Source organism: Eucyclogobius newberryi, unplaced genomic scaffold (assembly GCF_026437365.1).
Source record: "Eucyclogobius newberryi isolate DKJ021-1_F unplaced genomic scaffold, fEucNew1.0.hap1 SCAF_1, whole genome shotgun sequence".
In the NCBI taxonomy this organism is placed as follows: domain Eukaryota; kingdom Metazoa; phylum Chordata; class Actinopteri; order Gobiiformes; family Gobiidae; genus Eucyclogobius; species Eucyclogobius newberryi.
The window spans coordinates 26,886,089-26,901,768 of record NW_027315723.1 but is presented as its reverse complement, the minus strand read 5'-3'; the positions used below and the strand labels follow the sequence as shown (position 1 = coordinate 26,901,768).

At 41.6% G+C, this 15,680-nt stretch overlaps 2 protein-coding genes across 4 annotated transcripts; one reads left to right on the top strand and one right to left on the bottom strand.

The window, feature by feature from the left end:
- The first annotated feature begins 3,327 nt into the window (after positions 1-3,327).
- On the top strand, positions 3,328-8,895 carry ccm2 (CCM2 scaffold protein). 2 transcript variants are annotated; one of them, XM_072441987.1, is made up of 10 exons: positions 3,328-3,702; positions 5,484-5,660; positions 5,738-5,821; positions 5,936-6,119; positions 6,189-6,325; positions 6,428-6,563; positions 6,745-6,802; positions 7,138-7,273; positions 7,343-7,481; positions 7,555-8,895. In XM_072441987.1, the coding sequence occupies exons 1-10, from the start codon at positions 3,673-3,675 to the stop codon at positions 7,857-7,859; spliced, it is 1,386 nt and encodes a 461-aa protein (XP_072298088.1). In that variant the 5' UTR covers positions 3,328-3,672; the 3' UTR covers positions 7,860-8,895. The 2 variants fall into 2 exon arrangements, with proteins under 2 accessions (XP_072298088.1, XP_072298089.1); XM_072441988.1 differs by lacking the exon at positions 3,328-3,702 and adding an exon at positions 4,969-5,102.
- Positions 8,896-10,729: 1,834 nt separating this feature from the next.
- fam167ab (family with sequence similarity 167 member Ab) lies at positions 10,730-15,500 on the bottom strand. 2 transcript variants are annotated; one of them, XM_072451442.1, is made up of 3 exons: positions 15,426-15,500; positions 13,997-14,379; positions 10,730-10,998 (listed from the first exon to the last, which is right to left on the bottom strand). In XM_072451442.1, exons 2-3 carry the CDS (start codon positions 14,321-14,323, stop codon positions 10,735-10,737), a joined length of 591 nt encoding a protein of 196 aa, XP_072307543.1. In that variant the 5' UTR covers positions 14,324-14,379; positions 15,426-15,500; the 3' UTR covers positions 10,730-10,734. The 2 variants fall into 2 exon arrangements, with proteins under 2 accessions (XP_072307543.1, XP_072307552.1); XM_072451451.1 differs by having other exon boundaries at positions 13,997-14,376; positions 15,426-15,499.
- Between the last annotated feature and the right edge of the window lie 180 nt (positions 15,501-15,680).

The window sequence follows — 15,680 nt, the reverse complement described above, 5'->3', positions numbered from 1 at the left end:
CAGGAGTTCCTCAGGAGCATGTACTAGGACCACTGAACAAGCTGACTCAGGGGTGTCTCAATGCTGTTCTCATTCCTTAGCATGTCCTCAAGGGCCACCATTTTTTCTTCAATAATGATAAATACTTGACCCCTACTCATTGGGGGTTTTAATTTCACCACTGCTACACACATTTCAGTTGTGTACATCGAGAGTGAGCCTAAAGTTGTACTGTTTTGGTGGTAATTGGCTGCCTGGCACATGGTGCATCCTTTTCCAGTGACTGACATCTCAAAATCAGGTGCAATTACACTGTGATTTTTTTTTTTTTTTTGGTGTCTGTGATATAGACAAATATAACATTAAAACTATATATGGGCAGCATTTATAGTGGTGCTTGATGTTGTATAACGATTTATTTGTGATAATATGTGATTAGTATAGAATTGCAGTTAATTTTAAGTAGACATTTTAAGGGTGGAATTATGCTAGTTTGGTTAAAAAAATACACGGGTGCAATGGAAGCTGTACCTTTACAGTATACACAGTATACTAGTATTCAGGTTACCTCACTAAGTCATAACAATTCCTGCAGCCACTCCTGTCAAACATGTTCCACATCTCTTGACAGCCACAGCACACAGCAAGAGCGCTTGAACAGCAAGCTTGTTCTCCTCAGTCCTTGTTGTGCCTTGTTTTTTGGGTGCTTCAATCCAGCCACGGCAGCCAGGTCCGCAAAACAACAATACGTGTATTTTATTTCCCTGTTTTAATGTAACCAGCGCAATCACCAAAACAATAGCGCCAATATTACTCCACCAACCAAGAACGATTAGTCATATCATTATGGCCTGTTGTCTAATATTGGTTCCCTTAATGATTAATTACAGTATGACCAATTCATATTCAGCCTGAAATTTGTGTATCACTTTTTTTTAGAATTATTAAGATCTGCAGATTTATGCTCCCACTGACAAACAGCCTAGCCACCACAAAATGACCAGAAACATGTGCCAATGTCTATCACATCTTGGGCGAAAAAATTACTTGCTGTCTGGAATCCTGCAACTAGGAACCATGATGAAAGATAGTGGTCATAATGATATGCCTGAAGGGTATATACTGTTTATTTTACAACTTACACCTCAACTTGACAGCCGTGTACAGCAAAATTAAAGTTTTTATACATGTATAAAACTGTATTTGTTTTTATCCAGTCTCACCACACAACCAAAAGAGTTAAAGTAAAGGAAACACGAAAACAGTCACAGAAGCCAGCAAGGATAATATAAGATGAATGATGATTATTTTATTATCTTCTGTGTTTCATCTTTTGTTATGCAATGTTGAATGATTTGTGCCAAGATGTAACTCTGTATTGTCTTGTGGGAAATATACATTCTCTAGCCAATGGTAATGCCTATAGTTGGGCAAAAGGATGACAAACTGCATAAAAGATGCTGTACTGACTTTTGTGTCTTACTCCAAACAGATACAATCAATACTGTTCTGCTTAACCATCACATTCTTTCACCTCCCGGCATGCCCATAGAGCTTATTGTGACTTGACATGGAAGTGCGCTCTCTCTGGTTTGGTGACTACGGTACATCCATGTGTAGCAGCAGGTCTCTATTGGACTTGATTCAAGTCTGCAACCTTTGTCTTATGGCTACCTGAAACAAAAGCTTAAGTTGCTGTATTCTTCTGACGTCCTTCTCTTGTAATAAAATTCTGGTGCTAAACCAACATTATACACAAGGTGCTACTACTTCTTGCACTGAATTGTTTAAGAAGTAGCACCTCAGAACTACACAGTTTACAGCGATATACAAGTCTCACTGGTGCCATTTTATTTTTTATAGTCTGCCCAAAAAAACTGCTTTCACACATTCAAATGTGAAAATTGTTGCTTTGTTTATTTTCTTATTATCATTTGATCTGCACTGGGGTTTTCTTTTCAGAGATGAACCTGCCAGATGATAGGATGCTTGTGAGCACAGGAGCACAACTGTAGCCTTTTTGTGCTTATGAACTCAAGAGGGACAATATGTGGGACGTGGTTGCTGTGTTGTAAAGTCATTTATGTAATTAAAATGTGTAATATTTGTTAATTATTGTTGAACAATTGGCTGTAATATTTTATTTCTATATAGATTTGATACTGTATTAAAAAATAACTATATAAATTGCTGCTGATTTACAAAACTGTTATCAAAGATGTTGGGAATGCTTTGTATTTTATAATCAATGAGTTTATAGATTATGTGCGCTTGTTGGTGTGTGTCACAAATCTATCAGGCTTTTTGAGTAAGCAGTATACCAAGAGTTGGCTCAATGTCAGTGAAATCTGGTCTGTAGCACAGTTGAGGAAATCTCATGTAACTGTGATCATGAGGGAAGATTATTTTAGTTGTAATTTAATATGAAATGTGTGTAAATTGTTAAATGGTTCCCATTCTTTAAAAAAAAAAAAACAACGCTGATGTCCAGTATTGTACTACGCCTTTTTGGGAACAATATGACTATTATTAACATATGGTGCTAAAGTTCTTTTGTATGTTTTGTTTAGAGATAAAAAGACAAATATTATGTTGAAAGTGTAATGTTAAGCCTTACTGTAGATTCATATATCAGACTGTTCCATCCCAGAAGAGAAAAATAAATATAGTATTTCAAAGTGCAATATACTAACATGCTTGTATGTCGTTTTTTTCTTCAATGTAGACTTGTAGCTTATCAATACAATACAGACCTCATATCATTAACTGTCAAATCATAGACCCTATTTATCATATAGCGGTGGTTCTCAAACTGTATGTTTAGGCCGACCACTGGTGGTATAACCTCACGTTAATGCATGGCAAGGCAAATTCATATCTTGGGTTGGGGTGCAAAAAGATCTGAGAGCTGCTGACCTAGTCTAAGGCTATTTCTTTAATTAATCTTTTACAAAGAGTTGAAGATTTTTTCATATCCGATCTAAGGGGAAAACAATCTTAGTCTTACACAAAATGTGTAAGCCTGTTAGCTTGCATTCAATACAACATGTATATTGTATGTTTATCCCCTTATATGTGTGTCTCTGTGTGTGACTCTTGGTGGAACCTGGATATTATAATAGATCCATGGTCTGGATGTGTGTGTGTGTGTGTGTGTGTGTGTGTGTGACTCTTGGTGTGTGTGTGTCTGGATCGGTCTGGATGTGTGTGTGACTCTTGGTGTGTGTGTGTCTGGATCGGTCTGGATGTGTGTGTGACTCTTGGTGTGTGTCTGTCTGGATCGGTCTGGATGTGTGTGTTTAGTTCAATGAATGTTTTGTTGTGACTAAGCGCAATGCATTCTGGGCACGGTTCTACGCCCAAAATGGCGGCACGATTGAAAAGTTTGGAGTGTCACTTTTTATCACGGATTTATTAAAGTGTTGTGTTTAGTGGTTTTGACCAGGGTCTATTTTAACTGACTCCGCGTTGGCGTTTCCTGGAGGCAAGAAAAACACAAACAGGAAATGAAAATCTTCCTCAGCGTTACAAGTTTTTTTTCGGAGACTGTTCGCAATGCTAAGCTAACTTGAGCTAGCATTTTCAGATGAGTTTGAGATTGATTTGATCACAAAGGTATGCGTGGTCTCATGCGTGGTTCAAGCGGAATGTCCGTGTTGGATCAAGCATGAAGCTAAGGATCGTGGCGTAGAGATGGATGATGATGTTAAAAAAGTGAAAAAGGTAAATGCAGTTTAACATTAGCACGCTAACTTTCTCTACAGCAGACTCATCAGTGAGAATATACTGTTTATGTCAGTTTCCCACACTATTCACTCTTTTGTCTGTGAAATCATCTTTGGGTAAACAAACGTGGCTTAAAAATCATGTTTTCATGTTTTGCTAATTAATAGAACCTTAAGCTAGTAAAAAGAAATACATTTACATCTGTCAGGTTGCAGTTTGTGAAGGACATTAGAAAAATAAAAGTTGAAAACAGAAAGTAGAGCTGAGTTCTAAAACAAAATCCCTCTGTCTATGACATCAAGAATCGACATTCCATCTAAAATGTAGTCACAATTTACACGGTGTTCTCAGGTATTGTTTGTCAAATCATAACTATTGTGTATTGTACTTGTATATAGATGTTGGCCATGTTTACTTTAGAGTTGCCAGGTAACAGTTATGGAACTATCTCTTCCTCTGTCACATTTGCTGTTCATGTCCAACCAGGAAGTAAAACTATACACTTTTCAAATGGGAAAATTGTTAAAGATTTGAGTAAAATCTTAAATATAATCATGAAATGTGCAGTGTAACCTGTCAAATGCACTTTAATCAGTTTCAGTAATGTTGATACTTTATGCTGCCACTGTGTTGGCTCAAACATATTGTATTTGACTAGTTGTACTTGAGAAATTGCTATTACAAAGTCATTAATTTTATAACTCAATTCAACACAAGGCAGCAAATGGTTTTCCAGTTTCTGTTTGAATAAAGAAGAGGGGAGCATGTGTGTGTTAATGTATTTTAGTATAATTACAAAGAAAAACAACGTTGTGTTCATTGATTGTATATATAGTTGGTCATGTTACTTGTTCAAAGGTTTGAGTTTATCGCTTGAGCCACTTGGGGGCGATGTGGAGCAACTTTCATACGCAATGAAACTACACACAAAGAACTGGATTAAATATTTGATTTTAAACTAAAATAATAAACAATAATTATTGGCTTTTCTATTGCTATAAGAAGCAATGCTATTCCAAAAAAACCAAGTGCATTGCATAGTTGTAAAACTCTACTTTGAAATGACTTGTATGAGTTGCTTGATAAGACCACATTGATGTTCCTCTTTTCTCATTCTTATCCATGAATTTGACCAGTTTGACGTTGAAAGTGAGGTTGCACTTGTTGTTGTTGTTGTTGTCATCGTCACACAGGAACTTGTGGCCTTCTCTTTCCTGTCGTCTGCTCAAGTTTAAAGACAGACGCTCTCCTTCCTCTCTCGTGCTCACACCCAAACACCGTTTAAGGCTCTGCCGCTCATTTAGCAGCTGTCAGTCATTGTATACCAGTGCAGCAGGTGGATAGTTACAGCAGTACAGTGGCTTTGTGTCTTGCTGTGTGAGTCCATGGAGTACGAGGTAGGAGTTTACACTTTTAATAGTTTAAATTTGCTTCCTCAATTGATTCACATTTCATTGGTGATACGTCACTGCTGAGTGCTGACTTTAGTAGATCACTACATGAGGGACTCAGGCTTGCCAAATAAGAATTAGAACATTCATTGGGCTAAGGAAAATATTAGTCTAGGTTGTTTTTGTGTGCAAAATGCAGCTTCCTTTTCCACTTGTCATTGGCACATGATTGAGACATATTGGGTAACTGTGTAATACTATAGTGTTTGTCTAACCGTGACAACAACAAGCAACACAATGCTACACATTTGTCTAAATATGGAATAACTGCATTATAATAGACTAGGGAAATGTATTTAATCATTTTCCATCCCTGTTTCACTCTAGCCAGGTTTAGTGTCTCCATTCAAGCGAGTCTTCCTGAAAGGAGAGAAGGGGCGGGACAAAAAGGCTCAGGAGAAGGCCACTGAGCGTAGGGCCCTCCACACCGTCTCACTGTCACAGCCAGACCACCGCATTGACCCCGACATCCTGCTCAATGACTACATCGAAAAGGAAGTCAAAGTATGTTCATTCGTTACAACAGTATCATTATTTAGCCCTGAAAACTCACTAACTGATTGATTGTTTAATCCTCTCAGTACCTGGGCCAGCTGACGTCAGTACCTGGATACTTGAACCCGTCAAGCCGGACAGAGGTTCTGCAGCTCATTGATAATGCAAGGGTCAGTTGGCCATCTATTGATTGATTATTTTCACGTCAGTTAGTCTGCGTGTTAGTTTGTATATCAAATGGAATAAGGTTGTCGCCCCCCCCTAAAGCACATACTTGATTGCAGAGGTCGCATCAGTTGGCAGGCCAGCTGACATCAGAACAGGACGCAGTGGTGAGTTTGTCGGCGTATAACATCAAGCTGGTGTGGCGAGATGGAGAAGACATCATCCTCCGAGTGCCTATCCACGACATTGCTGCGGTGTCCTACATTAGAGACGACTCGCTGCACCTCGTTGTGCTTAAAACTGGTACAATCACGCCTCTTGGTTTTAATCTGTGTTTTTCTATGAGAGACTAAAGGTGTTTCTGCGTTTCAGCACAAGAGTCCAGTGGTTCTCCCTGCCCCAGCTCATGTCCGGATCTGAACAAGTCCCAGACCCTCAGTTCTTTATCCGGGAGCGGTGGGGTGCTGGTGGAAGTGTGCTGCCTGCTGGTGCTTGCAGTTGATAACAAGGTAGATTGGTTTTGGTGATGCTGTACCTTCAAAATATGAATGTGTGCTTCAAATGTTTGCTTTCTTTGTTACGACTGTAAAATATTTGCTTTTACTTCATAGGCTGCAGCAGAAGAGTTGTGCCTTTTGCTAAGCCAAGTCTTTCAGATTGTGTACACCGAATCAACCATTGATTTCTTGGACAGAGCCATTTTTGATGGAGCAACTACACCAATTAGACATCTTTCTCTGTGTAGTGGTAAGGAGAAGGTTGAACTAAAACACAAATTACTATGTGCAAACTAAGTGATGCAAGGTTAATGACGTTAAGATGTAAAAACATGGAGGATGGTTCTCAATTTCAATTTAGATTGTTTTTTTGTTTTAATTTTGCTTTCTACCATTTTGTACCATTATTTAATATCTCTTGTTTTTTATAGATGATTCTTCAAGTAAAGTGGATATAAAGGAGGCCTTTGAAAATGATACAAACGCATTGTAAGTAAACATGGTCTATGGGCATGTGAGAGAGTGTAGATACAGAGCCCTATTTGTCCCTGGTGCTGTCCTTCAGAATCAAGAGTGTGCCCGCTCAGCCAATCACAGACACTCTCCCTTCTTACTTGCTGCTTACTTTTGGAGCAATTCAATGAAATAACTCATCAGACAAACCTGTTCACTCCTCATGCCCCAGGCCGCACACATAGCACACATAGTGGAACTGTGGCCGACGTGTGAATGAGTACTGCACTTGATTCAGTTGTGTACAAGACTGAAGTGTCAATACCTTTTAATCTGAGTTTTAGATGTTTGATCTGTGTTTGCTCTTTCAGTCCCTTTCAGGACTCCGTGGAGGCAGAAGGAAACTCACCCTCAGCTTCGACCCCCACATCGCCCCAGACAAAGCCGGCCAGTGAAGGAGAGCTCAGCACAACAGCTGCTGAGCTGTTGCAGGACTACATGACTACTGTATGCCTCAAAATGCGCTCTTCAATGTCTGTGCTTTTGTCAAGACCTAACCTAGTTTTGTCCTCGTAGTTAAGGACAAAACTGTCATCCCAGGAAATTCAGCAGTTTGCCACTCTGCTCCGTGAATATCGTAATGGAGCCTCTATTCACGAGTTTTGTATTAACTTGCGACAACTCTATGGCGACAGCAGGAAATTTCTTTTACTTGGTGAGGCTGTTTTCTTCAAATGTTCTTTGCTTTATTATGGAAATATATAATAATGAAGTTTGTACTTGGTCAGGTTTGCGAGCCTTCATTCCTGAGAAGGACAGCCAGCACTTTGAGAACTTTCTTGAGACTATCGGAGTAAAGGATGGCAGGGGCATCATCACGGACAGCTTTGGTCGCTACAGGCGCACTGCAAGCTCCGCCTCAGACTCAACAACCAATGGGAACAGGGGAGCAGGAGGCAGCGGGGACAGTGCGGCATCAGACGAGGGCCAGGAGACCTCCGAGGGAGACGAGTGGGACCGTATGATTACAGACATCAGTAATGACATCGAGGCTCTGGGCTGCAGCATGGACCAGGATGCCCTTACTCCATAGACACAGTGGGACCCCACATATGAAGGTGGTCCCTCGCACTGACATGTCCTCTGAGACTTATTCAAGCCAAATCATGAAGCCACCAATGCACTTATCCACACCATCAGTATGTATAGTTTGCATCAATGTTAAGTTTTGTACTCGTATTGGCAGCATCTGCCACAGTTGTCAGTTATGTAGCAGATTTCCAGAGCTCGTATTCACCTCTGTGGCTCTGGAGGAGGATTCTGTGTGAAAGTGGAGGCGTGTGTGCGGCTTTAGGTCGGTCACTTATTTGAAGTATTTTCTACGTTGCTTGCTGAGAGTGTAACTCTTATGTTATTTTACACATTTTATGCATTATGTTTTGTTTACCAGTGTTTAATCATTTTTTTTTTATAAAAAAAAAAGAAAAAGTTAAAACTGACCATAATACTGTGCTGTACAAGAAGTTTATTTTAAGTGCATATGACAGGTTTTCATGTATTTCTAATTATTACTGTTTATTGGGTTTGTCCTTGTGGTAAACGACTTGCAATTTGTAATGAAAAAAATGGAAAGGAGCTCTGTCATCAATAAGCAATGACATTGAAAATGCAGGGACAATTGACACAAAACTAACATTTAAAGTAAATTTGACAAAATAAAGATTAATCAAGTATTATTTATCAGAACATAACTATTGTGTAATTTATTTAGATTTAGGCCCTTGTTTACTATGGTTACCTGGTAACTATTGTGGAATTACCTCTGCCTGTGTCACTTCTGCTGCTCATGTGCAAGTAACATACATTTTAACAAAAGGTCAAACTGGTAAAATAGGCAAAATAGTTGTGGAAATATGTAGTCAAACCTGTCGCATGCACTTTGAGCTTAAGCTATCTGGAGTAGACCAAGCCATGAGCCATTGGCTGATGTAAGTGGACAGTTGATACTTTTCTTTCATCCTCATTTTTCATCCTATGTTTGTATCCTTGTGCCTTTACCGCAGCAGCTTATGTGCTGTATACAGAGTTATGCTGAAAAATTATGGTTAATAAATAATTTATTATACAGTGGTTGTCCAACTGTTTTCATTTTGACTTGGAAACTGCCCAAAATTCCAGAGATTTTAATTTCTGATCATCTGCTTGACTGCACCTAAGCTCCTGTGGAACTTCAGCCTGAATGTGTCAAAACCTTCAAGCCCCAGGACACTGAAGGCTCAGACCAGACACTAGTCCAGTCTGCACAGCATCGAGACCAGCACGTCTTTTACAGCGCTCACATTAGACTGTACTTCAAATATCTCAAAACAAACTGCAGAAATTCCAAAGCATTTAGTAATCCTACAAATTTAGCCTTTATTTTATCCATCTATCTGGAAACACATTGTATCGTGAGGGATTTGGCAATGTCCAGCCTTAATTCCCATTACACATTGCTCTGCTTATTGGGTTCAGTATGAAGGTAAGAGGTAAATGATCTGAGCAGGTTCTGGAACAACACATCTGTGCTCAGGTTACACGATGTCTGCAGTAACAAAACACTGAGGCGTCAGAGAGGCCCCACATTTTATTGTGAAAATAGTGACTAAAGGCCCCCATGCTCCGGTCCATTATCAAACACAGCTTTCTGTTCGTCACTTTTTATTAGGCCATTACACAGCTTGAAAAGAATAGAGTAGACACACAGTTTGTGCGTTGATGTTTTACTATCGCACCAAAGTTTGCCTTATAGATTATACAAACTTTGTACATCAATAATGCTGACTCCATGACTGCTTATTTTTCCAGGTTTCCAGTGACGCTACAACAACTACTGCAGGAGATCATGCATACAACTACAGGCTCAGCACAGTCATTCGTGTCATGTCAAGTCAAGCTCTCCAGAAGGACAGGGATTTAGCCATTCTCTCATGCAACACCCCTAAGCACCCCACACAGAACCCAAACTGTTCCCAAGTGCTTATGTAACACTGGGTGGAAAAACAAGGAATACCAAACATGAATGTGGTCTCTCTCATACTTATTCATCAAGTAGTCACTGAACATGTAAAAACATAAATGTATCAGTGGTTTTCAAACGTACCAGTGTCTGTAACAGGACTGTTTCTGGTCTATAGTGGTAAACCAGGTCTTAAGTAGGAATACACTATTACTGCTGTACTTTTAATTACAAAATTACTCAAGGATGAGTAAAGGTGTAGCTGAAATGTACTCTAAATTGAGTAAGGACTAGAACTGTAGCGGTGTCCACTAGGGATGTCACACATTTGAATTTAAGAGTTATGATTCTTGTGAGAAAACATCACGATATAAAAATTATTCACACCGTTTCTGAGATTATCGCCAAATAGCAGTGAAATATTTAAATTTCTTTCATTCCCATTAGCTAACAAGTTACTATTTGTCAACTTTGTGACCAGCTTTGTGAAATATTACTTTAGATAGGTTGAATTAAAACAAACTCTTGCTTCTAAATTAGTCACGATTATTATGATTATGTTGTGAACACTCACGATTATTGATTAACCGAATAATCTTGACATCCCTAGTGTCCACGCACAGCAGTTTGAGAGACACAGGTTTAGATGATTGATGGTTCCTTTGCACTACACACAGGTGACAGTATACAAAGCTCAGACTCTTGTTTTCAATACTAAATAGCATTTATGAAAAAATAAAATACTTTAAAGAGTGACTGACTATGCAGCCTTTCTGGTGGAAGGTCTGCCCCCTGTTTGTTTCCATGGAGATGTCATTGCTTTGCTTGGAATGTCCTGAAGTTGAAAATGATCTAAGGTAAGTTTAGTGCCATACATTCAAACCTGACTGTCATGAATTAGTGGTAACTTTGGATCTGTTAAAAAGAGCAGTCTGATAAGAGCGTCCTCACTCCTGTAACGTCAGTGCCACTAGCAGAGTGAGAAGCGTCGCGAGTTAATGTTCATCTTGGTGACCCCGATGAGGCGCAGGGGAGCAGACAGTCCCAGTCCCGGCGTGACGGGGAACTCGCATAGCAGGTCCGACAGCTCGTCCCTCTCCTCCAGTCTGTAGGTGGCGTCGTTGAGCATCCGCCGGTGGAGGTGGCAGGCCTGCTCGATCTTCAGCTTGTTGATGTCACCCCGGAGCTTCATGAGCTGCCTGGCAATCTGCCGATCCTGCACACGCATGTCCATCTGCAGAGGGAGGACAAACATGACACATACATGAAGCTGCCGATCCTGCACACGCATGTCCATCTGCAGAGGGAGGACAAACATGACACATACATGAAGCTGCCGATCCTGCACACGCATGTCCATCTGCAGAGGGAAGACAAACATGACACATACATGAAGCTGCCGATCCTGCACACGCATGTCCATCTGCAGAGGGAAGACAAACATGACACATACATGAAGCTGCCGATCCTGCACACGCATGTCCATCTGCAGAGGGAGGACAAACATGACACATACATGAAGCTGCCGATCCTGCACACGCATGTCCATCTGCAGAGGGAAGACAAACATGACACATACATGAAGCTGCCGATCCTGCACACGCATGTCCATCTGCAGAGGGAGGACAAACATGACACATACATGAAGCTGCCGATCCTGCACACGCATGTCCATCTGCAGAGGGAGGACAAACATGACACATACATGAAGCTGCCGATCCTGCACACGCATGTCCATCTGCAGAGGGAGGACAAACATGACACATACATGAAGCTGCTGATCCTGCACACGCATGTCCATCTGCAGAGGGAAGACAAACATGACACATACATGAAGCTGCTGATCCTGCACACGCATGTCCATCTGCAGAGGGAGGACAAACATGACACATACATGAAGCTGCTGATCCTGCACACGCATGTCCATCTGCAGAGGGAAGACAAACATGACACATACATGAAGCTGCTGATCCTGCACACGCATGTCCATCTGCAGAGGGAGGACAAACATGACACATACATGAAGCTGCTGATCCTGCACACGCATGTCCATCTGCAGAGGGAAGACAAACATGACACATACATGAAGCTGCTGATCCTGCACACGCATGTCCATCTGCAGAGGGAAGACAAACATGACACATACATGAAGCTGCTGATCCTGCACACGCATGTCCATCTGCAGAGGGAGGACAAACATGACACATACATGAAGCTGCTGATCCTGCACACGCATGTCCATCTGCAGAGGGAGGACAAACATGACACATACATGAAGCTGCCGATCCTGCACACGCATGTCCATCTGCAGAGGGAGGACAAACATGACACATACATGAAGCTGCCGATCCTGCACACGCATGTCCATCTGCAGAGGGAAGACAAACATGACACATACATGAAGCTGCCGATCCTGCACACGCATGTCCATCTGCAGAGGGAAGACAAACATGACACATACATGAAGCTGCCGATCCTGCACACGCATGTCCATCTGCAGAGGGAGGACAAACATGACACATACATGAAGCTGCTGATCCTGCACACGCATGTCCATCTGCAGAGGGAGGACAAACATGACACATACATGAAGCTGCTGATCCTGCACACGCATGTCCATCTGCAGAGGGAGGACAAACATGACACATACATGAAGCTGCTGATCCTGCACACGCATGTCCATCTGCAGAGGGAGGACAAACATGACACATACATGAAGCTGCTGATCCTGCACACGCATGTCCATCTGCAGAGGGAGGACAAACATGACACATACATGAAGCTGCCGATCCTGCACACGCATGTCCATCTGCAGAGGGAGGACAAACATGACACATACATGAAGCTGCAGATCCTGCACACGCATGTCCATCTGCAGAGGGAGGACAAACATGACACATACATGAAGCTGCTGATCCTGCACACGCATGTCCATCTGCAGAGGGAAGACAAACATGACACATACATGAAGCTGCTGATCCTGCACACGCATGTCCATCTGCAGAGGGAGGACAAACATGACACATACATGAAGCTGCTGATCCTGCACACGCATGTCCATCTGCAGAGGGAAGACAAACATGACACATACATGAAGCTGCTGATCCTGCACACGCATGTCCATCTGCAGAGGGAGGACAAACATGACACATACATGAAGCTGCTGATCCTGCACACGCATGTCCATCTGCAGAGGGAAGACAAACATGACACATACATGAAGCTGCTGATCCTGCACACGCATGTCCATCTGCAGAGGGAGGACAAACATGACACATACATGAAGCTGCTGATCCTGCACACGCATGTCCATCTGCAGAGGGAAGACAAACATGACACATACATGAAGCTGCTGATCCTGCACACGCATGTCCATCTGCAGAGGGAGGACAAACATGACACATACATGAAGCTGCTGATCCTGCACACGCATGTCCATCTGCAGAGGGAGGACAAACATGACACATACATGAAGCTGCTGATCCTGCACACGCATGTCCATCTGCAGAGGGAAGACAAACATGACACATACATGAAGCTGCTGATCCTGCACACGCATGTCCATCTGCAGAGGGAAGACAAACGGGACACATACAATCCTTAGGCCAAAAGGAGGTTGGTAATCTTGCAATGAGAATCCTTCCAAAAAATGTGTTAATCCAAACTAATGTTCTTCTGAGGTGAAAATGCAACCAACGATTGAATCAAAAGTTAGTCAGTTTGTTGCAAAGCAAAATAGATCATATGATAACATAAGACATTACATAAGCCTGTTACGTGTTGATGGCTTGATTTAAATCCGTCCAGGACTTTTTGGACTCAGTCTAAGATGTTTTAAGACATGAATAAATGAAATAATTACTGACGCTATTTCTTAAATCTCACTCAATTTCTTTCAATAGGATTTCCTGTTCTATTAAGTTCTATCAATTAGGATTTCTCCTAATTGATAGAACATTTTAGTAATTCAATCCTAATTAGCAGGACATTAATGTCTAATTAAGAGTCACAATGTAAAAATGTCTAATTTGATTTTGATACTAGGGATATTCCTCGACACTCATACAGATGTTACAAACCAGGACTTTGCTTCGGCGATGTGGTGCAACATGAAACAATGAGTAATAATAGTACAAATTAGTATCTAGTTACAAGTTTACTACCGATGTACATCCCATGCAGAGGCATGTTTACACAATCTAAGGCTCCATAACTTTAATAAATGGCCTCACCAGTTCTTTCCTGAGGAAGGCTAGGGCCTCATCGATGTTGTTGTGTCCATGAAGTACACCAGAAGACAGTGAGCGCTCCTTCTCCATCAGACCATTATCCTCTGGCAATTGCTCATATCTTGTCCTTAATTCCCACAAGGAATTTTTCCCATCCAATTTTTCTTTCCACTCCAGATAAGAAGGCCTCCTCGTCTGCAGGTTCAGCTTCTGTGTCAGGGCCTTCAAGTTGTCAAGGTGGTCGTCCATGTCAAAATCCTCCACACTCTCTGCGTCCTCCAGGGCGTCGGCCGAGTCCACCGTGATCCGGGGAACTGAAGGGGCGTCCATGACAACTTAGGACCGGCACTTCAAAACAAGCTCAAGGATTTGTGGTCTTCTTTCTGCTGAGAGACAATGTACATGAGGTGTGAATCAGAATGTCTAGTTCTTATCGCCCCTGAAGCATGATGTAAATATGAAATAAACCCAGGTAATTCACCTTATACAATAGGCAGAGCGGCAGTGAATGTGAGAAACCTGACTGTGCACAACTCAGAATGGATCCTCTCCATATTCTCTAAAGGAATCCAGTTTGTCCCCGGGGACCGCAATGCTACAGACAAGCAGTGACCGAGCAGGAAAATCTATGTCCCATGCATTTTTAAACACTTTGTACAGCATTGTGTCGACTCAGGAAGTGGTAAGATATTCAAGAATGATTTCAATATGGGCAGTTTGTTGGATTTTATGGAAGCAACACGTACATGGTAAAGTGATCATTTGTGCGGTAATGAAAATGGACATATTAAGAGTAAACTGGTCCTGGTTTGGTCGTGTCTTTCCTGATTGATCTTGCGTTACTCGACAAAAATGCACACCTTTCTGATAGAATTTCTGTGGTGGAAGGGTAATGTTTCTGAAGTGCCTAAAGTAACACTAGAAACAGAGAACGGGAACCTAGTAAGGGGGGAAATTGTTAAGTCATTCAAGAAAAACAGAGGTGTAACATGGATACTCATCATTAAAGTGTTGTTGTATTTTAGAATATCATGCCAGATCTTCCACCCACCATCATGTAATAGAATACGTTTAAGATGTCACTTTGTACACTTGGAATATGGTTTACACAATGTACTTTGGAAAGGTTGATTCGTTTAGTCTCATTTCTAAATTCACAGACTAAAACTGTGTCTAAACATATTCTTCAGTCAAATATGCAACACAGGAATCAAAGCTTTCAGTTGATACTTTAGAGCACTGGTTTAAAAAGAGCATGTTTTGTTTTGTTTTTACACTTATTCTGCACTTCATGAACTAATTCGGCCAACTTAATTAGGACAAATTAACCATAGCCCACAAATACCAACACAATGAAGAAGCCAAACTAACTGGAAGCCCAAAATGAAAGCGCAGATTGCACAGAAAAGTAGTCCAGTGCCTGTTTACGCACCTCGCTGTCCCGTTTGAAGAGCTCCACACACCGGGCTGTTTGCCGTGGCCCCTCGCGCCTCTGAGCAGCGCCTCATCAGACTTTGTGCGTCAAAAGGGGTCCGGCCAGTGGAGGCGTGGCCAGAGCGCGCGTGAGTCAGGTTCAGGTTGCTTGGAAACGTCTCATAAACGCGTGACACTTCCTCATGCAAAATCGACGATGGATTCCATAAATGTGTGACACTTCCTCACGCAAAATCAACGAAACAAAAGTGGA

Coding starts and splice junctions, on each gene's coding strand:
- ccm2 (XM_072441987.1), top strand. CDS start 3,673: ATGGATGATGATGTTAAAAAAGTGAAAAAG. Junction 6,564..6,744: donor ACATCTTTCTCTGTGTAGTG/GTAAGGAGAAGG, acceptor TGTTTTTTATAG/ATGATTCTTCAAGTAAAGTG. Junction 7,482..7,554: donor CAGGAAATTTCTTTTACTTG/GTGAGGCTGTTT, acceptor GTACTTGGTCAG/GTTTGCGAGCCTTCATTCCT.
- fam167ab (XM_072451442.1), bottom strand. CDS start 14,323: ATGGACGCCCCTTCAGTTCCCCGGATCACGGTGGACTCGGCCGACGCC. Junction 10,999..13,996: donor CCTTCCTCAGGAAAGAACTG/GTGAGGCCATTT, acceptor CTCCCTCTGCAG/ATGGACATGCGTGTGCAGGA.